Source organism: Crinia signifera, chromosome 9, assembly GCF_055691185.1.
Source record: "Crinia signifera chromosome 9, ASM5569118v1, whole genome shotgun sequence".
In the NCBI taxonomy this organism is placed as follows: Eukaryota; Metazoa; Chordata; class Amphibia; order Anura; family Myobatrachidae; genus Crinia; species Crinia signifera.
In genome coordinates this window covers 152,194,801-152,222,629 of record NC_139225.1, presented here as the reverse complement: position 1 = coordinate 152,222,629, position 27,829 = coordinate 152,194,801, and the positions used below count along the sequence as shown (strand labels likewise).

The 27,829-nt window shown below is 49.5% G+C and overlaps 1 protein-coding gene across 3 annotated transcripts in view; it reads left to right on the top strand.

The window, feature by feature from the left end:
- LOC146036342 (putative HLA class I histocompatibility antigen, alpha chain H) overlaps window positions 1-27,829 on the top strand; it is a 405,284-nt gene that overhangs the window by 295,319 nt on the left and 82,136 nt on the right. For all 3 annotated transcript variants that reach the window (XM_083160299.1, XM_083160297.1, XM_083160298.1), the window contains one exon: window positions 6,646-6,906. In XM_083160299.1, the coding sequence (XP_083016425.1) occupies window positions 6,646-6,906 (261 nt within the window). The remainder of the gene's footprint in view (window positions 1-6,645; window positions 6,907-27,829) is intronic.

The following is a 27,829-nucleotide window of genomic DNA, read 5'->3' as shown; positions in this document are numbered from 1 at the left end:
CAGAGGGTAGGGATGTGCAGGAGTAATGGTGGATGGTGGCTGTGGAGTAATGGTGGATGGTGGGCGTGTACTGTAGCCCTGGCTGGGCGGGGGGAGGTGATGTCAAGGGGGTGGAACGTTAGACACATGAAAGTGAAACTGTTCTACACAGGAACGTTCTCCACAGGGGTTGAGTGACAGATCTGGCTAAATATATAAGAGATAAGATATATGTATGTATACAGGTAAAACCGGGCTGTACATGGCTGTGGTCTGTGTCCTGTGTATAATATGTGTGATATGTAACAGACTCTGTGTCTCTCAGTCACACACTGCAGTATTATTACACTATAAGATATATGTATGTATACAGGTAATACCGGGCTGTACATGGCTGTGATCTGTGTCCTGTGTATAATATGTGTGATATGTAACAGTCTCTGTGTCTCTCAGACAGTCACACGCTGCAGTATTATTACACTATAAGATATATGTATGTATACAGGTAATACCGGGCTGTACATGGCTGTGGTGTGTGTCCTGTGTATAATATGTGTGATATGTAACAGTCTCTGTGTCTCTCAGACAGTCACACGCTGCTGTATTATTACACTATAAGATATATGTATGTATACAGGTAATACCAGGCTGTACATGGCTGTGGTCTGTGTCCTGTGTATAATATGTGTGATATGTAACAGTATCTGTGTCTATCAGACAGTCACACGCTGCAGTATTATTACACTATAAGATATATGTATGTATACAGGTAATACCGGGCTGTACATGGCTGTGGTCTGTGTCCTGTGTATAATATGTGTGATATGTAACAGTCTCTGTGTCTCTCAGACAGTCACACACTGCAGTATTATTACACTATAAGATATATGTATGTATACAGGTAATACCGGGCTGTACATGGCTGTGTCCTGTGTATAATATGTGTGATATGTAACAGTCTCTGTGTCTCTCAGACAGTCACACGCTGCAGTATTATTACACTATAAGATATATGTATGTATACAGGTAATACCGGGCTGTACATGGCTGTGGTCTGTGTCCTGTGTATAATATGTGTGATATGTGACAGTCTCTGTGTCTCTCAGACAGTCACACGCTGCAGTATTATTACACTATAAGATATATGTATGTATACAGGTAATACCGGGCTGTACATGGCTGTGGTCTGTGTCCTGTGTATAATATGTGTGATATGTAACAGTCTCTGTGTCTCTCTCAGACAGTCACACGCTGAAGTATTATTACAATATAAGATATATGTATGTATACAGGTAATACCGGGCTGTACATGGCTGTGGTCTGTGTCCTGTGTATAATATGTGATATGTAACAGTCTCTGTGTCTCTCAGTCACACGCTGCAGTATTATTACACTATAAGATATATGTATGTATACAGGTAATACCGGGCTGTACATGGCTGTGGTCTGTGTCCTGTGTATAATATGTGATATGTAACAGTCTCTGTGTCTCTCAGACAGTCACACGCTGCAGTGTTATTACACTATAAGATATATGTATGTATACAGGTAATACCGGGCTGTACATGGCTGTGGTCTGTGTCCTGTGTATAATATGTGTGATATGTAACAGTCTCTGTGTCTCTCAGACAGTCACACACTGCAGTATTATTACACTATAAGATATATGTATGTATACAGGTAATACCGGGCTGTACATGGCTGTGGTCTGTGTCCTGTGTATAATATGTGATATGTAACAGTCTCTGTGTCTCTCAGACAGTCACACGCTGCAGTGTTATTACACTATAAGATATATGTATGTATACAGGTAATACCGGGCTGTACATGGCTGTGGTCTGTGTCCTGTGTATAATATGTGTGATATGTAACAGTCTCTGTGTCTCTCAGACAGTCACACACTGCAGTATTATTACACTATAAGATATATGTATGTATACAGGTAATACCGGGCTGTACATGGCTGTGGTCTGTGTGCTGTGTATAATATGTGTGATATGTAACAGTCTCTGTGTCTCTCAGACAGTCACACGCTGCAGTATTATTACACTATAAGATATATGTATGTATACAGGTAATACCGGGCTGTACATGGCTGTGGTCTGTGTCCTGTGTATAGTACGTGTGATATGTAACAGTCTCTGTGTCTCTCAGACAGTCACACGCTGCAGTATTATTACACTATAAGATATATGTATGTATACAGGTAATACCGGGCTGTACATGGCTGTGGTCTGTGTCCTGTGTATAGTACGTGTGATATGTAACAGTCTCTGTGTCTCTCAGACAGTCACACACTGCGGTATTATTACACTATAAGATATTTGTATGTATACAGGTAATACCGGGCTGTACATGGCTGTGGTCTGTGTCCTGTGTATAGTATGTGTGATATGTAACAGTCTCTGTGTCTCTCAGACAGTCACACGCTGCGGTATTATTACACTATAAGATATATGTATGTATACAGGTAATACCGGGCTGTACATGGCTGTGGTCTGTGTCCTGTGTATAGTACGTGTGATATGTAACAGTCTCTGTGTCTCTCAGACAGTCACACACTGCGGTATTATTACACTATAAGATATTTGTATGTATACAGGTAATACCGGGCTGTACATGGCTGTGGTCTGTGTCCTGTGTATAATATGTGTGATATGTAACAGTCTCTGTGTCTCTCAGACAGTCACACGCTGCAGTATTATTACACTATAAGATATATGTATGCATACAGGTAATACCGGGCTGTACATGGCTGTGGTCTGTGTGCTGTGTATAATATGTGTGATATGTAACAGTCTCTGTGTCTCTCAGACAGTCACATCACACGCTGCAGTATTATTACACTATAAGATATATGTATGTATACAGGTAATACTGGGCTGTACATGGCTGTGGTCTGTGTCCTGTGTATAATATGTGTGATATATAACAGTCTCTGTGTCTCTCAGACAGTCACATGCTGCAGTATTATTACACTATAAGATATATGTATGTATACAGGTAATACCGGGCTGTACATGGCTGTGGTCTGTGTCCTGTGTATAATATGTTTGATATGTAACAGTCTCTGTGTCTCTCAGACAGTCACACACTGCAGTATTATTACACTATAAGATATATATATACTAGGTGATTCATCGCGCCCTACGGGCGCTCTTCACACCGGCGTAAGGGGCTACGCCCCTTAATTTGTGAACATTTGTATTGTGAGAAATATGGTTAGAATTGTATGAAAGATGCCCTGTATTGCAGCTTCTGCCAGTGGGTGAGGGTCCAGCGTGGCAGCACAGGAGTACAGGATGGTGACCCTGAGTCAGTGTCTCCTCCTACTGGGTGGGAGTTAGGGTGCATGAGAGCAGGAGGCTGGGATATGAGGCATGATAGGGGTATGTGGGCAACACAGCGTCAGCGATTACCCAGTGGTGGAAGTTACGGTTCAGGAGAGCAGGAAGCTGGGTAGTGATAGGGGTGTGTGGGCATACGGGGGACTAAAGAGGGTGGTGGACACTGTGCAGCTTCTGCCAGTGGGTGAGGGTCCAGCGTGGCAGCACAGAAATACAGGAGTCAGTGTCTCCTCCGACTGGGTGGGAGTTAGGGTGCATGAGAGCAGGAGGCTGGGCGGTAAAGCATGATAGGGGAATGTGGGCAACACAGGGTGAGCGGGTCTCCACTGGCGGAAGTTACGGGGCAGGAGAACAGGAGGCAGGGCAGTGTCCTCCCACATTGATGGCAAAAGTATTCAACATCGGCCATAAACCATCGATTATTTGAAAATCATTGATGGTCGATGGGCATCCCTAGAACTGGAGGAGGGTGGGGGACAGTATGCAGCTCCCGGCAGTGGGTGAGCGTCTCCTCCCACTGGGAGGGAGTGAGCGTGCATGAGAGCAGGAGGCTGTATAATAGTGGTATGTGGGCAAGACATTGATAAAAGTTGTGGCGCTGGTGCAGAGGGCAGTGGGGAAACCTGAAGTGCGGCAGCCAGGGCCGGATTTCCCATCTAGGGGCGGTACCTGCTTGTGGTGGTACAGGATCCCCCATTGTCACGGGGGTACGTGAAACGCGGGAGGGGGGGCCGCGGTGGTCCGCTGGGGGGTGGAATTGCCGGAAGGGGGTCTGGGGGGTCTGCAAATTGCGGGAGGGTGGGTGGTGTGTGGGGATTCGTGGTTAGCGGGAGGGGGCGGGGGTCCGCAAATCGTGGGCAGGGGCGCGGGGGGGCTTGAATCGTGGGAAGGGGGGTCCGCAAATTGCAGGAGGGGTGTTGTCGGGGTTAGTGAATTGCGGGAGGGGGGGTTGCGGAGGTCCGTGAATTGCGGGAGGGGCGCGTGGGGTGCCGTGAGTCAAGGGGGGGTGGTGCGGGGGTCCGTGAATCACGGGAGGGGTCATGAATCGCAGGAGGGGGGGGTCGTGGGGGGGCTGCGAATCGCAGGAGGGGGGGTGTGGGGGGTTGCCGTGAATTGCATGAGGGGGGCGTGAATCAAGGGAGGGTGGGCGCAGGGGGGTGGTGCGGGGGTCCGTGAATCGCGGGAGGGGGCATGAATCGCGGGAGGGGGGGTCGTGGGGGTTCCGAATCGCAGGAAGGGGGGTATGGGGGGTGCCGTGAATTGCGTGAGGGGGGCATGAATCGCGGGAGGGGGGGTCCCCGAATGTGTGAATTACGGGGCGGTCGCAAATCGCGAGAAGTGCCGAGGGGGCCCGCAAATCGCGGTAGGGGGGCGCTACGGGGGGTTCCGTGAATCGCGGGAGGGGCGGCGGGAATTGCGGGAGGGAGGTCGCAAATCACAGTAGGGGGGGGGGGGGTGCCGTGAATCGCGGGAGGGGGGGTCACGGGGGGCCCTTTTAATGCCGGAGGGGGGGTCGCAGGGGTCCCGCGAATCGCGGGAGGGGAGGATGCAGGGGTCCTTCGAATCGCGGGAGGGGGCTCGCGGGAGGGAGGGGTCGCTGGGGTCCCGCGATTCGCGGGAGGGTCGCGGGGGTCCCGCGTTTCGCGGGAGGGGGTGGTCGCGGAGGTCCAGCGAATCGCGGGAGGGGGTGGTCGGGTCTGGGACGGATATTAGACAGCACTTACATCGACAGCCATTACATCCACACCATTAGTTCGACAGCTCAATAGGTCGACATGGTTTTAGCTCGACATACCATTAGGTCGACATGTCATTATGTCGACAGCTCATTAGGTCGACATGTTTTTAGGTCGACACTGCCATTGTGTCGACAGAGTCTATGTCGACAGTCAAAAGGTCGACATGGGGTTTTTCACTGTTTTTGGCCGAAATGTCGACACAGTCGACATGGACACAGTTTGAAGTGTACCGCAGCCGCTCGCTATGCTTCGGGCACGGTGCCTCGCTGCGCTCGGCACACTATTTTATTCTCCCACCACGCCCTAGTGGATGGTAGGGCATGAAATACCGCCTGTCGGCACATGTCGGCTCAATAAACAGTGAAAAAACCCATGTCGACATTTTGACTGTCGACATAGATACTGTCGACCTAATGGCAGTGTCGACCTAAAAACATGTCGAACTAATGAGCTGTCGACCTAATGAGCTGTTGACCTAATGCGCTGTCGACATAATGATATGTCGACCTAATGGTATGTCGACCTAAAACCATGTCGACTTATTGAGGTGTCGAACTAATGGTGTCGATGTAATGGCTGTCGATGTAAGTGCTGTCTAACAATAGTCTGGATACCGGGGTGGTCGCGGGGGTCCCGCGAATCGCGGGAGGGGGTTCGCGGGGGTCCTGCGAATCGCGGGAGTCCCGCGAATCGCGGGAGGGGGGGTTCGCGGGGGTCCCGCGAATCACGGGAGGGGGGGTCGCGGGGGTCCCGCGATTCGCGGGAGGGGGGTCGCGGGGGGTCCCGCGAATTGCGGGAGGGGGGGTCGCGGGAGGGGGGTGTCGCGGGGGTCCCGCGAATCGCGGGAGGGGGGTCGCGGGGGTCCTGGCAGAGGGTAGGGATGTGCAGGAGTAATGGTGGATGGTGGCTGTTGACAATGTTCCCTCTAATTTTACGAAGGCTGTGTGCGGCTAAAGATTTTGGCTGTGCAACTTTGGAAGGAAATTTAAATTTTTGTGCGTCACTTATATATAACTGGAAAATGACGTTCAGCATTTGTGTTAACTTTACTTCAAAATGATATTAAACATTTAAACATTCAAAACACAGCACACAATGTAGTTAATGGGTGAAACACACATTAATTGAGTCCACAACTGCAAAAAGGGACCACTGCTGCTTTGTGCGCTCTGTTGTAATGTCTGTGCGCATGCTCGTCGAGGTGTGTGCACGCGCGCACAGCTTAGAGGGAACACTGGTCGTGGAGTAATGGTGGATGGTGGGCATGTACTGTAGCCCTGGCTCTGCGGGGGGAGGTGATGTCAAGGGGGTGGAACGTCAGACACATGAAAGTGAAACTGTTCTACACAGGAACGTTCTCCACAGGGGTTGAGTGACAGATCTGGCTAAATATATAAGAGATATATATATGTATACAGGTAATACCGGGCTGTACATGGCTGTGGTCTGTGTCCTGTGTATAATATGTGTGATATGTAACAGTGTCTCTCTCTCTCTCTCTCTCTCTCTCTCTCTCTCTCTCTCTCTCTCTCTCTCTCTCTCTCTCTCTCTCTCTCTCTCTCTCTCTCTCTCTCTCTCAGACAGTCACACGCTGAGGTATTATAGGACTGGGGTCTCAGGTAAAGGATCGGGGCTGCCGGAATACTCTGAAGTTGGATATGTGGATGATCAGCAGATTGTGCATTATAACAGTGACTCTCGTGTCCTGCGTCCTGTGGCTCCGTGGATGAATAAAGTGGAAGCAGATTACTGGGAGAGAAACACACAGATTGGTAGAGGCGCTGAGCCTGTATCCAAGCACAATGTGAGGACAGCGATGAGTCGCTTCAACCAGACTGGAGGTAAGACACACACTGCACTGTATATACACCTATATCACATACCCTACACAGTATATATACACACATGGTACACACACACTGCACTGTATATACACATATCACATAGCCTACACAGTATATATACACATGTTACACACACACTGCACTGTATATACACCTATATCACATACCCTACACAGTATATATACACACATGGTACACACACACTGCACTGTATATACACATATCACATAGCCTACACAGTATATATACACATGTTACACACACACTGCACTGTATATACACATATCACATACCCTACACAGTATATATACACATGGTACACACACACTGCACTGTATATACACATATCACATACCCTACACAGTATATATACACATGGTACACACACACTGCACTGTATATATACATATCACATACCCTACACAGTATATATACACATGGTACACACACACTGCACTGTATATACACATATCACATACCCTACACAGTATATATACATATGGTACACACACACTGCACTGTATATACACCTATATCACATACCCTACACAGTATATATACACACATGGTACACACACACTGCACTGTATATACACATATCACATAGCCTACACAGTATATATACACATGGTACACACACACTGCACTGTATATACACCTATATCACATACCCTACACAGTATATATACACACATGGTACACACACACTGCACTGTATATACACATATCACATAGCCTACACAGTATATATACACATGTTACACACACACTGCACTGTATATACACATATCACATACCCTACACAGTATATATACACATGGTACACACACACTGCACTGTATATACACATATCACATACCCTACACAGTATATATACACATGGTACACACACACTGCACTGTATATACACATACCCTACACAGTATATATACACATGGTACACACACACTGCACTGTATATACACATATCACTTACCCTACACAGTATATATACACATGGCACACACACACACTGCACTGTATACACACATATCACATACCCTACACAGTATATATACACATGGTACACACACACTGCACTGTATATACACATATCACATACCCTACACAGTATATATACACATGGTACACACACACACTGCACTGTATATACACATATCACATACCCTACACAGTATATATACACATGGTACACACACACTGCACTGTATATACACCTATATCACATACCCTACACAGTATATATACACATGGCTCACACTACACAGTATATATACACATGGTACACACACACTACACTGTATATACACATATCACATACCCTACACAGTATATATACACATGGTACACACACACTGCACTGTATATACACATATCACATACCCTACACAGTATATATACACATGGTACACACACACTGCACTGTATACACACATATCACATACCCTACACAGTATATATACACATGGTACACACTACACAGTATATATACACATGGTACACACACACTGCACTGTATATACACATATCACATACCCTACACAGTATATATACACATGGTACACACACTGCACTGTATATACACATATCACATACCCTACACAGTATATATACACATGGTACACACACACTGCACTGTATATGCACATATCACATACCCTACACAGTATATATACACATGGTACACACACACTGCACTGTATATACACATATCACATACCCTACACAGTATATATACACATGGTACACACACACTGCACTGTATATACACATGGTACACACACACTGCACTGTATATACACATATCACATACCCTACACAGTATATATACACATGGTACACACACACTGCACTGTATATACACATATCACATACCCTACACAGTATATATACACATGGTACACACACACTGCACTGTATATACACATATCACATACCCTACACAGTATATATACATATGGTACACACACACTGCACTGTATATACACATGAAAAAGAAAGTGGCGCTGGTTTGATGAAAGGTTATACAAATATTTCATAACAGTTAAAAAATCATAACATACAATTGTATAAGATTGAATGAAGAGAAATTAAAAATGGTGAATATGTATTAAAAACCTGCCCCCCCCCCCCCCCAGAGCTTTTGTCTCTTCATCTGTGCTCTTCACCTGGGGGCGTCGGCCTTCTAAGCTCTTTTGCATGGCCGCCGCCTCCCAGGACTTCAGGAGCTCTTCTCTGCTCCTTCTCTGCAGTCGGACTGCCTGCCCCCTGTCTTGAGCTGGCTAATATAGCCAGCTCTAAGGGTTGGGGCGACGACGTGGCAAGCCATGATTGGCTGGCCACGGCCATTTGGAATTTTTTTTTTTCTCTGCTGCAGCTGATGAGGCGGACATGGACAGCTGCTGCCGGCACCGCTGGGAGCAGTAACCAGGGTGAGTGCAGCACTGCGGTTCCCTATATTGCAGATGGGTGGAGGGGGGGCATTCGTGGGGGGTCGGGGTGCCACGGCATACCTCCCAACTGTCACGATTACAGCGGGACAGTCCCGATTTTCGGGTCCTGTCCCGCTGTCCCACCCGCGGCAGGCATTGTCACGCTGCGGGGGGTGGCAGTTGGGAGACCCCCCAATCTAATAGAATAGACGCCATGCGCACAGCGTCTATTCTCGTATAAAAATGAGCCCGTGGCTAATTAGCATAAGCTGCGCCCTCATTTGCATACACCCGTCACCTTTTGCATACGCCCCGCGAGTGTCCCTATTTCTTCGGCACGAAAGTTGGGAGGTATGCCACGGGGTGGGGAGGGGTGAGTGCAGTGCTGCTGATCCCCATATTGCAAAGGAGGGGGAAGGGGCTACTGCGGGTGGGGAGGGGTTTCAGGAGGACTGCACTTGTTTAGAAGGCCCTACACCATGCCTGCTACAAGAACATGCCGGCGATGTGCAGGGCCTCCTGAGTGAGTGCTCTGAATTGACCAGCATGGCTGTTATGCATCAAGGCCATAATCGGGGCTACGGGCCCGCGCTTTTGCATCGTGGTGTGGGTTACACACACAGCAATATGGGAGGTGGGGACCCCCCAAATAAAGGGGTCCCCACCTCCCTAAAAATCAGTTAATCCTTCAGGGCACCCCTGGACAGTGGGTGCAGGGTTGATAGCTGGTTTCAACTGTAATATTGTCCTTTATAGTAGGACTACAGGTCCCAGCAAGCCTGCCCCACATGCTGGTACTTGGGAGAACCACAGGTACCAGCATGTGGGGCATTAAGGCCCGGTGGTACCTATAGCCCCCCTGTAAAGGAAATATTCAAATATAAACACAAACACTGGTTTAAAATAGCAGTGAGGGGCTAATGTCAGCGCCCCTGTCCCTGCTGGTGCTGGATGGTACATTAATCCCGCACACCCCTACCCTCTGCCAGGACCCCCCTCCCGTGATTCGCGGGACCCCTGCAACCTCCCCTCCCTCCCGCGACTCGCGGGACCCCCACGACCCCCCTCCCGTGATTAAAAGGGCCCCCGAGACCCCCCCTCCCATGATTTGCGGACCACCGCCCCTCCCGTGATTTACGGCACCCCCCTACTGCGATTTGCGACCCCCCCCTCCCGCAATTCACGCCCCCCCCTCTTGCGATTTGCGGACCCCCGCCCCCTCCCGCGATTCACAGAACCCCCCGTAGCGCCCCCCTCCCGGACCCCCTCGGCACCTCCAGCACCCCCGCCCGCGATTTGCGGACCCCTTCCCGTGATTCGCGGACCCCCCCTCCCGCGATTCATGCCCCCCTCACGCAATTCACGGTACCCCCCTTCCTCTGATTCGCAGCCCCCCACGACCCCCCTCCCACGATTCATGCCCCCTCCCGCGATTCACGGACCCCCGCACCACCCCCCCCTGCGCCCCCCCTCCCTTGATTTACGCCCCCCCTCATGCAATTCACGGCACCCCTCCTCTTGCTATTCATGACCCCTCCCGCGATTCACGGACCCCCGCACCACCCCCCAGTGCCCCCCCCTCCCTTGACTCATGGCACCACTCGCGCCCCTCCCGCAATTCACGTACCTCCACAACCCCCCTCCCACGATTCAAGCCCCCCCGCTCCCCCTCCCACGATTTGCAGACCCCCGCCCCCTCCCGCTAATCGCGGATCCATGCGCACACACACGGCCCCCCCTTCCCGCAATTTGCAGACCCCCCTGACCCCTTTCCGGCAATTCCACCCCCAGCGGACCACCGCGACCCCGCTCCCGCATTTCACGTACCCCCGTGACAATGGGGGATCCTGTACCACCACAAGCAGGTGCCGCCCCTAGGTGGGAAATCCGGCCCTGGCTGCCGCACTGCAGGTTTCCCCACTGCCCTCTGCACCAGCGCCACAACTTTTATCAATGTCTTGCCCACATACCACTATTATACAGCCTCCTGCTCTCATGCACGCTCACTCCCTCCCAGTGGGAGGAGACGCTCACCCACTGCCGGGAGCTGCATACTGTCCCCCACCCTCCTCCAGTTCTAGGGATTCCCATCGACCATCAATGATTTTAAATAATCGATGGTTTATGGCCGATGTTGAATACTTTTGCCATCAATGTGGGAGGACCAGATGGTTTCCCTACAATGATGGCAAAGGAGAACCGATCAAGTTTCAAATTTTTTTAGGCCACCAAGGCCCACGGCCTATTCAGTCAGATATAATGGATGACCATCGATAGCTACAACAATCGATAGTTATCCAAGTAATATGTTACTACTATCGATGGCAGTGTGCAAAATCGCCATCAATGCCAACCATCGATGGTGTCTGCACCAATGCCTATCCCTACTCAGCAACAGCCAAAAACCTTTATTACCCCTCATGCCCACACACCTCTATCACTGCCCTGCCTCCTGTTCTACTGCCCCGTAACTTCCGCCAGTGGGGACCCGCTCACCCTGTGTTGCCCACATTCCCCTATCATGCTTTACCGCCCAGCCTCCTGCTCTCATGCACCCTAACTCCCACCCAGTAGGAGGAGACACTGACTCAGGGCCACTGTCCAATACTCCTGTGGACCCTCACCCACTGGCAGAAGCTGCACAGTGTCCCCCACCCTCCACTTTAGTCCCCCTTATGCCCACACACGCCTATCACTACCCAGCTTCCTGCTCTCCTGAACCGTAACTTCCACCACTGGGGAGTCTCTGACGCTGTGTTGCCCACATACCCCTATCATGCCTCATAGACCAGCCTCCTGCTCTCATGCACCCCAACTCCCACCCAGTAGGAGGAGACACTGACTCAAGGCCACCATCCTGTACTTCTGTGCTGCCACGCTGGACCCTCACCCACTGGCAGAAGCTGCACAGTGTCCCCCACCCTCTTTAGTCCCCCGTATGCCCACACACCCCTATCACTACCCAGCTTCCTGCTCTCCTGAACCGTAACTTCCACCACTGGGGAGTCGCTGACGCTGTGTTGCCCACATACCCCTATCATGCCTCATAGCCCAGCCTCCTGCTCTCATGCACCCTAACTCCCACCCAGTAGGAGGAGACACTGACTCAGGGCAACCGTCCTGTACTCCTGTGCTGCCACGCTGGACCCTCACCCACTGGCAGAAGCTGCACAGTGTCCCCCACCCTCTTTAGTCCCCCCTATGCCCACACACCCCTATCACTACCCAGCTTCCTGCTCTCCTGAACCGTAACTTCCACCACTGGGGAGTCGCTGACGCTGTGTTGCCCACATACCCCTATCATGCCTCATAGCCCAGCCTCCTGCTCTCATGCACCCCAACTACCACCCAGTAGGAGGAGACACTGACTCAGGGCCACCGTCCTGTACTCCTGTGCTGCCACGCTGGACCCTCACCCACTGGCAGAAGCTGCAATACAGGGCATCTTTCATACAATTCTAACCATATTTCTCACAATACAAACGTTCACAAATTAAGGGGCGTAGCCCCTTACGCCGGTGTGAAGAGCGCCCGTAGGGCGCAATGAATCACCTAGTGTGTATATATGTGTGTGTGTGTATATATGTGTGTGTATGTATGTATGTATGTATGTGTATATGTATATGTATGTAGAAAGAAATTGGAGAAAAAGCGCAGATATGAGCAAAGTGTAAAACAAATTTTACTAAAAGTGCAGGCTCACATACATCATAGATAACAGCAAACAGCTTGGCACAGTGATATCCAACACTGTGCACCAACGACTTGAATAGCCGGGACCAGCCTTTTCGCTGCCGCCAGGGCCTCCGTGGTCAGGAACTCCAAAAGCACAGCGTTGTCAGTTTAGGCCACGCCCAACCGGTTTTGTCATCTGGGGACTTCGTCAGGGGGTGTTTTTATATATATATCGCTATTGTGTCCAGATGTCATTACAAATGTGACCAATGATAAATGGGCCCCTTATAGCTATATGGGATAATGCTATGACCATCGGAGATAATATGATCCCGATATGAGCTACATATTGCAGCAGTTACATGGTGCAATGCTGATCATGACTGGGACATCGCTATACCAGGATAGACTCTAATTAGATAGGGCAGAAATCACATAATAAATGCTACAATACAAAATATTGAAAAATGAAACGGGGAACTCAAGGCAATAGGGCCTAATTCTGGTTGGGTCTGTAAACTGCAAAGATTGCAGCTTTCCGAGCATCTGGGACGCCGCCCCGCCGAATACCCTCCGGCGCCGATTCCCCTCACAATGTGTAACGAATAAACATTCTCTCGCATGTCTCCGCTACAGGAGAAATCATTCGATGGTCACGACCATCGAATGATTTCTCCTGGCTTCTATGGGAACTGACTCTTATTTGTGAGCGCCGGGATGAAGACCGAGCGGGCGGCTGATGTCCTGTGACCCCAGGTGTCCAACCCCTGGCACACATCGTCCCGTCCGTGTACCCATGGGAACACCCAGCACTTTCATGGAGACCCCATAAAATGCTGGGTGTTCCTATGGGTGCTGCTGTCTGCCCCAAGCCCACCCCAATCCTTGCAAACAGCTCGTAAGTCTCCAAAGCCGCAAAAGGGGAGCTGCACGTGCACAGACCCCCAAACATTGGAACGGGGCCGAATACAGCCCTGTCCGAATGAATCAGAATCACCCCCATAATCCGCACTGGGGTGATCCATAGACCACAGGACAGGGAGAGGAACTGGACAGGATCTATTACAGGACATCACTAGATCGGCTTTATAAGGACCGGTCATAATCATGGGAGCCTGTAATGTACCTGATGTAACCTGGAAGGTGTCTGCTGCAAGTCCCACTAGACGTGGCCACGTTCTAACTTCCTTATAGGGAGCTTCCCACAAGCAGTCGGTGAGAACCCACTCACATAGATACTATGTCAGTATATGGTGACATCAGATGTAAATGTGGGTGGAACCTGGGAGCCAGTGACCATCAGGCAATATGGTTTAGTATAAAGACAGTGTCCAGCTCCTGCCATACAGAGACCAAGGTGTATGCTGCCCAAACACTAGGGCGATATTGCATACAATCTAGGGATGTGCACCGGCCACTTTTCGTGTTTTGGGTTCTGATTACCTTCAGGTTTTGGGTTCTAATGGGTTTTGCGTTTGGATTTTTGGATTTTGGGTTCTGACTTTTTTTTTTTAAAGCATAAAAAAACTGCTCCTTCCCTATTATTAACCTCAATAACATTCATTTCCACTCATTCCCAGTCTATTCTGAACACCTCACACCTCACAATATTGTTTTTAGGCCAAAAGGTTGCACGAGGTAGCTGGATAACTACTGTATGATAAGTGACACAAGTGGGCGGCACAAACACTAGACTGATACAGCACACTTAGCATCACCCCTGGACTGATACGGCACACAGCATCACCCCTGGACTGATACAGCACACTTAATAGCACCCCTGGACTGATATGGCACACTTAGCATCACCCCTGGACTGATGCAGCACACTTAGTAGCACCCCTGGACTGATATGGCACACTTAGCATCACCCCTGGACTGATGCAGCACACTTAGCATCACCCCTGGACTGATACAGCACACTTAGTAGCACCCCTGGACTGATGCAGCACACTTAGCATCACCCCTGGACTGATATGGCACACAGCATCACCCCTGGACTGATACAGCACACTTAGCAGCACCCCTGGACTGATGCAGCACACTTAGCATCACCCCTGGACTGATGCAGCACACTTAGCATCACCCCTGGACTGATGCAGCACACTTAGCATCACCCCTGGACTGATGCAGCACACTTAGCATCACCCCTGGACTGATGCAGCACACTTAGCATCACCCCTGGACTGATGCAGCACACTTGGCAGCACCCCATGAATTATTGAATTATACGGCAGACTTGGCTCACCCCTGGAATTATACGACACACTTGGCATCACCCCTGGACTGATGCAGCACACCCCGTGAATTATACAGAAGACTTGGCAGCAACCCATGAATTATATGACACATTTGGCTCACCCCAGGAATTATGCGTCACACATGCGGGCACCCCTGACCTGATACAGCACACATGGAATTATACGGCACAGATGGCGGCACCCCTGGACTGATACAGCACACATGGTGGCAGGCATGGAATTATACGGCAGGCATGGCGACACTCCTGCAGTAAAAAAAAAGAAAAACTTTTATTCTTTTAATAAAAAAAAAGCAGCACCTGGAATAATACAGCAGACTTTAGTAACACCACTTGAATTATACGGCACTCTTGGCTCACCCCTGGACTGATACAGCACATTTAACAGCCCTTGCAGTAAAAATAAAAAATAAAACACCTTTTTTTTCTTTTCATTAAAAAAAGGGCAGCTTCCCTGCTCTGATACAGGACACATGGGGGCACCCATATAATTATAAGGCACACATGGGGGGCACCCCTGGACTGATACGGGACACTGGGCAGCACAGCTGGACTGATATGGCACACTTAACACCCCTTGCAGGTTAAGGGGAAAAAAACACACCTTTTTTTTTTATTTAAATTAAGGCTAGTAGTAGCCTTAGTAATGCCCCCTTAGTAGCTGTAACCTGAACAGTTTTCTACTTATTAGTTCCCCTTTAGTAGATGTACAAAAGTTCCTGCACCATTAGTTCCCCCTTAGTAAATGTACTTTTAGATTCCCGACTTTTACAGTTGTCGCCCTTGAGCAGCCCCACTCAGTTTATGCAGCCTCTATTTGGTCCCCCATTAGTTGCCCCTCCTTAGTATATCCCCCCACAGTGTTTTTTTGTCGCCCATAGGTTTTTCTTCTGTGCAGACAGCACGGCCACATCCGTGCTATCTGACTTCTACTTGCAGAATGAAGATGGCGTTGGAGCCGGACCTTTTATAGAGATCCGAATCTGACGCAGTATGATGATGTTTTGGCCTCGATTTGGACTCCTGAAAATGGCGGGACCCGGCAAACTCCTCGGATCCGGCCTCGGATAAGGTAAGTTCGTGGGTGTTCGGATCTCTAGGATCCGAACCCGCTCGTCCCTAATACAATCCTTCTATTTCGACTGCATCTGTGCGATAAATCCAAGGATTGTATGCACATAGAATGGGTCTCCTGACGCGATGTGTGGGCCCGCCGGTTGCATACCTCGTTGATAGATATTAAATGCTGCACATAATATTTATGGCATTGCATGAGCAACCGCAAGTGGTTTTTAACCACATGCGATCTCTCGAATGCAATCGGCGGGTGGGGGCAGAGGGAGCTCTTTCTAGTTCGGGGAGAGGAGGCCAGAGGGAGTGCTGGTGGCATCCATCAGAGTAGTGTAGCCAGTGCAAGTCACCGGAGCGCCCCAAGCGGGATAGGGAGGGGAGCGTCCCGGTGCTCACCTGTTCCAACGGACGGACGGGGGGGGGGGGGGCTGCATTGCGGCTGCGTTGCGGCTGCCACGTTGCTCCATGGTGGGGTGTGATGCGCCTGGGTGATGCTGCGCTGCTGGCTGCGTTGGTTCACAGGGGGAGGGGGGAATGTGTGCACGAAGCGGCCACAGGGTCGCTCCACGGGTGAAGGGAGGGGTGTTTGTGTGTGCAGGCAATGACGCCAAATCACTCCACAGAGGGGGGAGGGGGGGTGTGATGCAGTGGGGCACTTACATCCATCCCGGGGGGGTCCTGCTCACAATTGCCGCCCTCCAGTGCCTGCTGCCTTAGGCAAATGCCTAAGGCTGCCTAGTGGTGGTGCTGGCCCTGAGCGTAGTACTGTGAAGGAGCGCTAGAGGGCAGTGGGGGTCTGCGGCGGCAGACAGAATTTGAAAAGAACTGTTTAAAACACTAGTGGGCCTTCTGATTGGCTGAGAGAGAGAGACACTCAGTGGGGAAACAGGTACAAAGTACAGGAGGGAAACCTTCCTCACAGGCAGAAAAGTATTAGAACATGAGACATGCACTGACATGGGGAGGGGGGGGGGGGGATTCAGGGGCAATCCTGAGAAAAATTAAATCACATAAAGGTATCAGAATCCACTTTATTGGCCATGTATGCTTGAGCACACTAGGATTTTTTTGTGGATTACAGTGCAGCATCAAGCAGGGATGAAGGGTGGGAGGGGAATCACATACATTATATTAAAACATTGCGTGCGGGGGACACATGCTCGCCGAGATGCACAGAGCCTAGGCAGCCAACAGCAGCATCACTGGTCATTGCAGCAGCCAGGTGGGTAACAGTATAAGCAGGGACATTACAGTTATCACACGGGAACACATACTCGCCAAGCTGCACTGTGCCTAGGCAGCCATCGGCGGCACCACTGGTCTTTGCAACAGTCAGGTAGGTAACAGTATGAGCAGTAACAGTACAATTTTAGCGGAGACAGTACAGTTATCACACAGGGACACTTTTACAGTGTTTCATTTGGCTGAGTGCACAGTTCCTAGGCAGCCATTTGCGGCACCATCTTCCTGTAGGGGGAGCCAGCGTGGTGGTGGGGGGGGTGGATGTCGGTCAGGGAGGCTGGGGGAGAGTCAGTGATGGGGGGTGGGGTGGTGCCGCCGTAGAGTTCAACCGTAGCTAGTGCGGCCTGCTGGGGGTTGGGGGCTTCTTGGGGGGGGTGGATCCTACCGGCCTCTGGGTGCCATACAGGGGCCCCCTTGGCCAATGTGCCTCCTCTCCCCCTTCTGTCCGGTGGGAGGGGGGGGGATTTGATGAGCCCTCCTCACCTAAGTCCTGGGTCCTGCCCGCCTGTGCGTGTGCCGGCCCTCCCGTCCATTGTGGTGGTGGTGGTGGGGGGGGGGGGGGGTGGTGCGAGGAGTCTTCGCCGGGTCGGTGGTGTTCCGCCGGGGGATGGTGCCGAGGATGCAGCACTGCGCTCCTCCGGCCAGATGCCAATGCACTATGCGCTCCCCGGCAGACACAGCAGCCTCCTCTCTCCTTCAGCCGGGTCGCCGCAGCAGCCTCCGCTCTCTCCCCCTGCCTCTCCTCGGCCACTCCGCACGCCCTCTCCTCCGCCACTCTACACTCCGCTCCGGAGGCCGGGGATAGTGGAGCTCCGTGGATGGGGGATTGGAGCTCCACAATTGAAGATCCACATTTGCTGGTATTACCAGCAGATGAGCGGCTTTCTTGGCGATGATGCGGGAGCGTGCAGCAGTGCTCACCGCTCATCGCTGGGGCATACACACTGGGCGGCTTTGAGCTGAAAGCCGCTCAAACAGGCTGTTTTGAGCGGCTTTCAGCTAAAAGTTGCCCAGTGTGTATGGGCCTTAAGTATACATTATTGCTGTCTACTCTGCTTACCTACACTCTGTAACCACAGGTGTTAGAGGTTGAGTCCTCCTAAGGGGCGCATTTATCATTGGAATGCGATGCCGGTGCGGTGACAGCGCCCGACATCGCATTGCGGTACCCTGCAATACCGCCGAGATGTATCATCTGGCAGGCGCAGGGACAGGGCTCCGATAGGAGCCCGTCCCTGCGATGCCTGGAGCCGGAAGCCATGGGGGTCTGCGCATGCGCGGTTATGCGCTGACCCCCCCACGACCCCGCTGACCGCACTGCCCGAGGCTACAATGGGCTATCGCCATATCAGAATGGCGATAGCCCAGGGGTGCGATGCTGGCCTGCCCGATGTTGATACATCGGGCAGCTTCGCATCCCCCATAGAAACCTATGGGGGATGCGGCCGGCGGCGCTGCAGGGGGGGATCGCAGCAGGGATCGGAGATTCCTGCTGCGGTCCCACTTAATACATTTAGGTGATACTTAGTATTTGCGGTTAACCCCCGAAAACTGGTATTTTCAGGGATTTAGCCGCAAATATTACTTGATAAATGGGCCCCTAAGTCACATACAATATACCACTCCGGGTTTCTCTTAAAGGCATATTCCTATTGTGTGTTTGTGTGCACCAAGATTTCTAATCATGACTTCTAAAAGATGGCACACTCAGACAGAACCTCCCAAGCTTCTATCATGTAGCTCTTGTGCTGCAGCTCTGTATGCACAGGATGTTGTTCAGGATGGTTGGTGTATAAAATGTTACGTTCCTTCTGGTCACCCCCCTGCTCCTCTAGTTGTACAGGAGATTCCCTGGGCTGCTTTTCAACACATCCTGGGTACTTTAGTGGAACGCCTTCATACTCCTATGGGTCCTGTTATGCAGGTTATTCCACCCATAGTGCCGGCACCACCAGGGCCGGACTGGCCATCTGGCTCTCCTGGCAAATGCCAGAAGGGCCGATGGCCTTGTGGGCCGATTTTGTGCTGAAAGTTCTCAGTTCTGAGAACTTTCTGCAGTTTCGCTGCCACCCCGCCACCTGCGCATCATTTGCATATTGACGCGATGACGCTGCCAGCTCCTGACTCTATGGCTTCTCAAACAAGGAGAAGCTAAGCGCTCCCAGTAAGGCAGTGTGTGGCTGACAAAATGACGTCACCCGCACATCCACACACTGCATGTGAAGAGCCTGCCGGATCTGCCAGCATCCACCCCCTGCGACCACCACTCTGGCAACAAGTTGGAAATATTAAATATAGGTGTCCGGATTATAACAGTGTCTATAGGCCGGATTGGGACCTAATGGATAAATGGTTCCATTAGTGTCTGATACAAATGAGACCTCTGAGGAGGAGGATGACTTTAACCTCTCTATAGCTTATTCAGAGGTATCCCTAACACAATCTCAAATAGTAGTTGATGTACCGGCCCTAATTGTTGCTATTAAACTGGTGCTGTTGTCTGAGGATGAAGAACCTGCACCAGTTGCAAAGCAGACCAATGTTTTCAAAAGGTCATTAAGGGGGGTATTCAATGTTGTGTCACGGCTGTCTAGCTGGCCCAACAGCTGTGACCCTGTACCGTTCTCAGGCTGCTCGACTGAGAATTTGCAGGCGGGATTCATTGTCCCACGTGCTGCGGGATGAGAAGGGGGTGTGGCCTCGAGCTGGGGCCAGGAATCGTCGAGCTGCAGCCGGGAGCTTGTCAATTCCCAGCCGTTCTCGGCAGAATGAGCCTGACTGCTTGTGAAGACTCCTTCTGCCGAGATCCCCTGTTTAATTCTGGCGGGGAAGACAGCATTGAATAGGGCCCCGCAGCCATCTCCCCCGTCAGGAGATCCATCGGGAGATTCTGACTATATGATGGAAATCAGAACAGATCAGTGGAAAACATTGGGTAAAAGTCTCCTATATCAATGAAATCGATTTCTCGATACCCTCTTCCACTGAAAGATTGTCAATTATATGAGACTTACTCCCCTAGTCGACTCTCATGTTACCCGTCTGGTAAATCCTTCTGTACTCCTGGTTACCTCCGGTTCTTCCTTAAAAGACCCAGCTGGTAGACAAATAGAGCAGTCTCTTAAGTCTATTTACTCACTCGCAGGGGCTATACATAGGCCCACTGTGGCTGCAGCTTGGCTGTTATGCGGTGGTACCGTGGCTCAAGGTAATAGAGCCCGCAGATGCCTCAGAGTATTGTAAGCTGTGCCTTTCTCATATAGACAGGCTTCTTTCTACATCAACGAGGCTCTTGCTGACGCAAGTGTGCTTGCTGCTAAGGCCTCAGCAAACTTAGTGCTGACTCGTACCATGCTCTGGTTGTGACCATAGAAAGCTTATATGGAGTCCCTTTTAAGGGGGAAGTACCATTTGGAAAGGCGCTCAATAAAATTGCAGTCTCCTTAGTGGCTGCCAAAATTGTTGGTTTACTTTCAGCCCTTCCTTACAGGCCTAAGGCTCCTCCCTTTTTTCGGTACTTTCGTCCTCAAGGGAAAGCCAGAGGGCACAGTTTTCCCCATAACTCCGGTGCCTCTAAATCCAAAGAGGCACCCCTCAGCGAAGCCTGACAAGCCTTCCACATGTCCCTGGATATACAGGATGCTTATTAACACATCCCTATTGCTCCATCACACCAGCGGTTCCTTTACTTTGCTTCATTGTCCCAACATTTCCTGTTTCATACACTCCCCTTTGGCTTAGCCATGGCGCCAAGGATTTTCACAAAAATCATGGTGGTTATGGCAGCACATCCTCTCTGTCTGGGCATACGGGTGTTCCCTCACCAGGATGACCTTGTACTTTTAGCCAGGCCACCAGAGGTGTTGTCAGAACACTTACAAACAACATTAACACTCCTTAAACAACATGGGTGGATCCTCAAGGGGGGAAAATCCTCCATGGTACCATTGCGGATGGATGCTGCATCTGGGTGCAATAATGGATTCCAGTGCACAACTACTGCTTCTGACACGAGACTGGTGTCAGAACTGGCAGATGAAAATATACCTGTTTCTTCGACACCCCAGTGTCTTAATTCATCAGGCAATGCAAATTCTAGGCCTGATGGTGTTGATGTTGAACATGGTCGAAGGGGACTACGGAGGCAAACTAGCGAGGCTGGGCTGCCATAGTAGAATCCCGATCAATGGTGCTGCTAAGCATCATCGTCCCCTCGCGGGCTTGATTCGCTCGCTCCACTTCGCTCACCACAACTTTACTAAAGGTAATAGATGATGGCGTGGTTTTCAGAATAGCAGGATAACGCAACTTGCATAGCGGTGGCCGCAAAGATAAGGAAGTACCTTCCGATCCTTACAAGGAAAATGGACTTTGTCAGAAGCTCAATTATCCATCAATATTCTGAAGATGTGGGCAGTGTACAATGCACTACGCCAATCACAGGACTTTCTCCAGGGCCGACAGGTACGATCAGACAATGCCACAACAGTGGCTTGTATAAACCAACAAGGCGGCACTCAGTGTCAGAGCCATGAGGGAGGATTCAAAAATATTGACTTAGGCTGAATAACACGTCTCGGCATTGTTGGTGGTGTTTATTCTCAGAATCTTGAATTGGCAGGCGGACTTCCTAAGTCACCAAGATGTTCCCCTGTGAAAATGGTCCCTCCACCCAGAAGTGTTCTTACTTCTAGTGGAATGCTGGGGTCATCCAGATGTGGACCTGATGGCGTCTTGCTGCAATCACAAGGTGGCTGCTTATGGGTCACGGTCCCAAGTTCCAAAAGTGTTATTCACAGGCGCACTGTCAATACCGTGGAAGTTTCGTCTTCCATATGTATTCCCTCCAGTTTCCATGCTTCCACAAGTGCTTCGGAAACCTCATATTATACCCCGTTCTCACTGCTGCAAAAACCCAGGTTTTTGGCAGGGCAAGCAGTAATTTCCCGTGTCCTGTCTTAGTGTAAACGGGTGTTAGTGACATTCCCGGGTGTAATGCCCTGGGAAATACACACAGGTTTTCCTGGGTAATACCCGGGTGTGTGGCAGTGTGAACAGGCTAGACCCTGGTTTTTCCTCACAAGATGCAAAAAAGCAAGCTCATTGCATTGCTCAAAGCTGCTTTTTAAACAGCCAATCAAAGATACTTTATCAACAGCCAATCAAAGCTGCTCTAAGATTTTACACACTTGTTGGCAGGCAGACCAGGGCAAACAATGTCAACGAGGCAAACATGGGAATTTCCCGAGTCTAAGGTGCAGTATTAATGGAGTTTGTAGAGCTGAGTTGCTCTGTTCCCCGCCAAAAACCCAGCAACAAAAAACAGGGTTTTTGCAGGGGCGGCAATGAGAACGTGGTATTAGTGGCCCCTGCCTGGCCCAGACATCATTGGTTTCCCTACCTTCATCATCTGTCAGTGGACCGGCCACTTCTACTACTTCTTAGGCCGGAACTTCTCAGCAAAGGTTCTTGCCTGCATCCAGATCTGCAGTGTATGACTTTGACAGCATGGCGCTTGAATCTTCTATTGGATAGCTTAGTTCAAACTATAATTAAAGCCCGAAAACCTGTTTCAGCGAAGATGTACTGTAGAGTATGGCATACCTACTTCTCTTGGTGTGCTTCAAGACATTGTAACACCAAGATTTTCAAGACAGCAAGAATACTTTCTTTTCTCCAAAGAAGCTTGTATTTGGGTCTTAGATTTTACTAAATTATGGTTCATATCTTGGCCCTTTCAATATAATTTCAAAGAAGAATTGCGTCTTCAGCTGATATACGTACTTTTTTCAAGGTGTTCAGCCTTCTTATGTTCCTCCAACGGGCCGTTGGATTTAACGGTTGTCCTGGAGGCTTTAGGGAAACACCCTTTTAAACGTTTAAAACCGTGGATTTGAAATGGCTCACTGCATAGAGAGTCTTTTTGCTTGCCATAGCATCAGTCAGACGTTTATCTGACCTTACTGCACTTTCATGCCGGTCTCCTTTTCTTATTTTTCACTCGGACAGGGCTGTCCTTAGAACGAGACTTACACACGTACTTAAGGTGGTCTCCAAGTTCCATATGAACCAGGAAATTATGGTTTCTGCTTTCAATTCTAGAGACTTATCTCCAGTAGAATGTTACTAGATGTGGTTCGAGCCTTACAACTCTAGGGGGAATGTACGGCTTTAATAAGAAAATTTGAAGCATTGTTTGTCCTTTATGGATTTCCCAAACATTGTTGGCCAGCTAGCAAACAAACTTTGGCTTGCTGGATACGACTGATAATTAAGCAGGCTTCCGAACAAGCTACACTTTCAATACCTGCTTCTATTACTGCACATTCTACTAGGTCTGTTGGACCATCATGAGTGGCACACCGTGGGGTGTCCGCGGAACAAGGCGGCAATGTAGTCATTTGTTCACACTATCACAAAGTTCTATGCATTTGACACGTTTGCCTCTCAGGATGCTTCCTTTAGTCGCCAGATTCTTCTGATTCCTCAGGCAAGTACGCCCCAATGTTCTCCCTGTGGGACCATGAATCCCGAAGAAGAAAATGACAGTTATGGTAGACTTACCTTTGTTAACTCTTTCTTTGAGGTTCATGTTTCCCACAGGGTGCCCACCCTATTGTTGGCCTGAGGAATTCTAGTGGTCTATCGATATGTGTTATACTCAACCTTGGTTACTAGTCTCTCTCACTCTATTTATGTGCGAATGTACTGGTATGTTATCACCTGTCTTCTTCCTTCTCCACTTCCTGCTGCCTTCTAGTTAAACTAGTGATGAGCTGAGCATGGAGGTGGGGTTATATGGGAGGAGCCGTGCATCCTGGGATGCCTCAAAGCATTGCTGATTGGTGCCACGGTCCTCTGGATCCACCTACAACCCCAATGTTATCCCTGTGGGAACCATAAAACTAGAAGAAAGAGAGTTAACAAAGTAAGTCTACCATAACTCTCGTTTTTCTCTAATTTACTATCCAAGTGGGCATTGAGGGCGGGATGCACTAACATCCACGCAACCACTTCACCGTACATCACTGACTACCACAGAGATAATGATTGCATATGCATTAACATTCATTCATTGGCACCTTGATAAAGTGGCATCTTTTGCCACGAAACGTTGGTAAACTCTTTGCCTGCTGTGTATTTTTTGCGAGTGCCACCATCCCCCCCTACAAGTTATGCATTAACATATGCGATAATTACTTCAAAGGACAGCTCTTGCTTTAAAAGCTGTCCTTTTGTGTTTTACGATCCAGGGAGTAACTAGGATCCTGAAAGTCGCCCTGATGGGGCGATGCCACTATCCTCCACAATGACTCTATTGGCCTTCTCTGACTGGTGACCACAGACTGCAGGATGCTAGTCTTCGCCTGTAGCCGCCACAGCTGAAAGAGCGAGTTAGGCCCGCCAAAGCTCCGGTGCAGCCAGGGGTTAAGTGGTGACAATCCTGTGGCGACCGCCAGAGATAGGTCCAAGAGGAGAATCTAACTAAACTAATTAACCACAGATAAAAAGGAGGAGGATCGACAAGAGTACAAATCCCTGTAGTACACAGTACACAAGGAAATATGGATAAGTAACACATGAGTACCGAAATAATTATAAAGTAAATACAGCGACTCTGTCGCAACCAAAACCAAAGCAAAGCGACCCTGTCGCAACCAAGTGACCTCGTTGCAAACCGTAAAGTTGTTCCAAAACAACTTTAAGGGTTAACCCCACACAAATCAAAAGGAGGAATAATGCCCAACCTCCGCTAGGGCAACTGACTTGCTAAAGAGCCACCTAACCACATCCCTGGACAATCCTGCACAAGGCACAGGAAATTGCAAACCAGGAATCAGGAAGCTATCACCGGCTCTGCATTGCTGGGGAGAATGCCTTAAGAAGGACTCCGGTGATTAGCACACCTGTGACATCTCCAGCCAAGCTGCCAGCAGGAATGATGAGCTCGTTATCCATCAGCCTTGTGAATAATCAAGTCTCCAGAAGATTAGAGCTGCAATGTCACAGACTGACCACGGGAGGCCACCAAAGAGTCAAATGCCAACACAAACAGAACCATCCTAATGGTTCCAAACAGTCCCCCCCCCCCCCTCTCGAGAAGGGGTTACAAAACCCCTAGATCCAGGCTTATGAGGGAATTGTTGAAAAAAACAATTTCTTGAGCCTCGGAGCGTGCAGAGTGCAGATCCTGGTCGTAAAAACCCAGGACCTTTCTTCCAGTCCAAACCCTCTCCAATGAACCAAGAATTGGAAATTACCCCTACAAATTTTGGAATCTAACACTTTCTCCACCAGGAATTCTTCTTGTCCCTGCACCAAGATGGGTGCTCTCCCCTGTATTATTTTTCGGGGAAACCTTTTGGACAAGAAAAGGATTAAGGAGTGAACAATGGAAGGTATTAGCAATTTTCAACTATCTAGGAACTTGGTGGTGAAAAGCTACGGGGTTGACCTGTTTAATTATCTGAAACGGTCCGATAAACCTTGGTCCCAACTTGACCAATGGTTGTCGCAACCTGATGTTGCAAGTTGACAACCACACTCTGTCCCCAAGACCGCCTATTCCGATCCACCAGCACTTTCTCCTTGACCACAGCCTTCTCCAAGGCGACTCGGACCACCCGCCAAACCTTCTTCAAACGAGTGGTCAACGAAGAAGGTGAAGATGGCGAATTGGGATCCAGAGCATTACTCCTGGGATGAATCCCCTGAACCGCATAAAAAGGGGAAACTTTAGAGGCTGAATGACACACATTATTGTATGCGAATTCAGCCAAAGGGAGATGCTCGACCCAATTATCCTGGAGCTTGGAGGCGTAGCAGCACAGATATTGTTTTAGGGACTGATTAAGTCTCTCGGTCTGACCATTTGATTGCGGATGATACCCAGACGTGAGACTGAGTTTGATCCCCAAAGACTTGCAAAACATTCGCCAGATCTGAGCGATAAATTGGGGACCACGATCCGACACAATATCAGTCGGTAACCCATGCAATCTAAAAACATGGCGCACAAATAAGTCCACCAGACCTCGGGCAGAAGGTAACTGGGGAAGTGCCACAAAATGTGCCATCTTGCTGAAACGGTCCATTACCACCCACACAACCTGATGACCCAACGATAAGGGTAACTCAACCAGAAAAAGCAAGGATATGTGAGACCATGGCCTCGTGGGTATCTCCAAGGGTACAAGTTTATCCAGTGATAAGGACCTGGGCACCTTATGTCGCACACACTCTGGGCAGGATAAGACTAACTCCTTGACATCTCTTGTCATACTGGGCCACTGTTAATGTCGATTAAATATGACCAAAGAAACAATAAGTGAAAAGCACAGGTTACGTACTATGTCCGTAACCTGCGTACCTTTTAAACCTAGCTACGTGCGAACAAAACGTAGCGCAGCGTAGCGTACCTTTTATAGTGTATTATACACCAAAGAAATGATAACTTAATAAGAGATCCTTTCGCAGTACTTTGTCTCTAATCTGCGAATATACCTTTTGAGGACAGTGTCCGTAATATACCTTTGTCGCTAAATGCGAATAACAGACACAACCACAGTATAGAAGTAAGGAGATAAGAACTCCGTAAAAAGATTATTTAAGTCCCTAACGGACAACAGGGGGTTACAGGAATAGAAAATACAGATATAACAAGTGATACAAAGTCTAACAATGGGTATAATAAACAGGCTCTACTAGGGGAAGAAAATACAGATACAGGATACAATCAGCCAACAATACAATGAGAATAAATACCGTGAATGCAACCGTTTACCGTCTCCTCATCAAATATGCGCAGCGCAGTCCGGTCAGAGCTCGCTATCGTTCAGGGTTGAACTATAGCCCGGTCGAAGGTTAGGGAAAGGAAGATGTGCCGAAGTGACCGAGGCCACTCTGGGTCACCTATCTTATAGGGTCAGGAGGGGGAGGTCAAAGGCCATTCCTATTGGTCAGGGTTCGTATGTCAAGTCTTCTGTGATTGGGGCAAAGGTGAAGGGGGAAGGGGAACCTTGGTGTTCTTTGTTTGTTGGTATCGTCGTCAGGGGTTGTAAATAGCAATAGAAACCGGTTATATCTGGATTCCTTGGTTATATGCTTTTCAACAGAAACTGTCTTGGGAATATGGATTATGTCCATAACTATCGGGCCGTGTGTATTGCGAAATATTCGCAATGACCGGAATTCTGCGCATAAGAAACGGAACGGAACGGAACGGTACTAAACACTATAC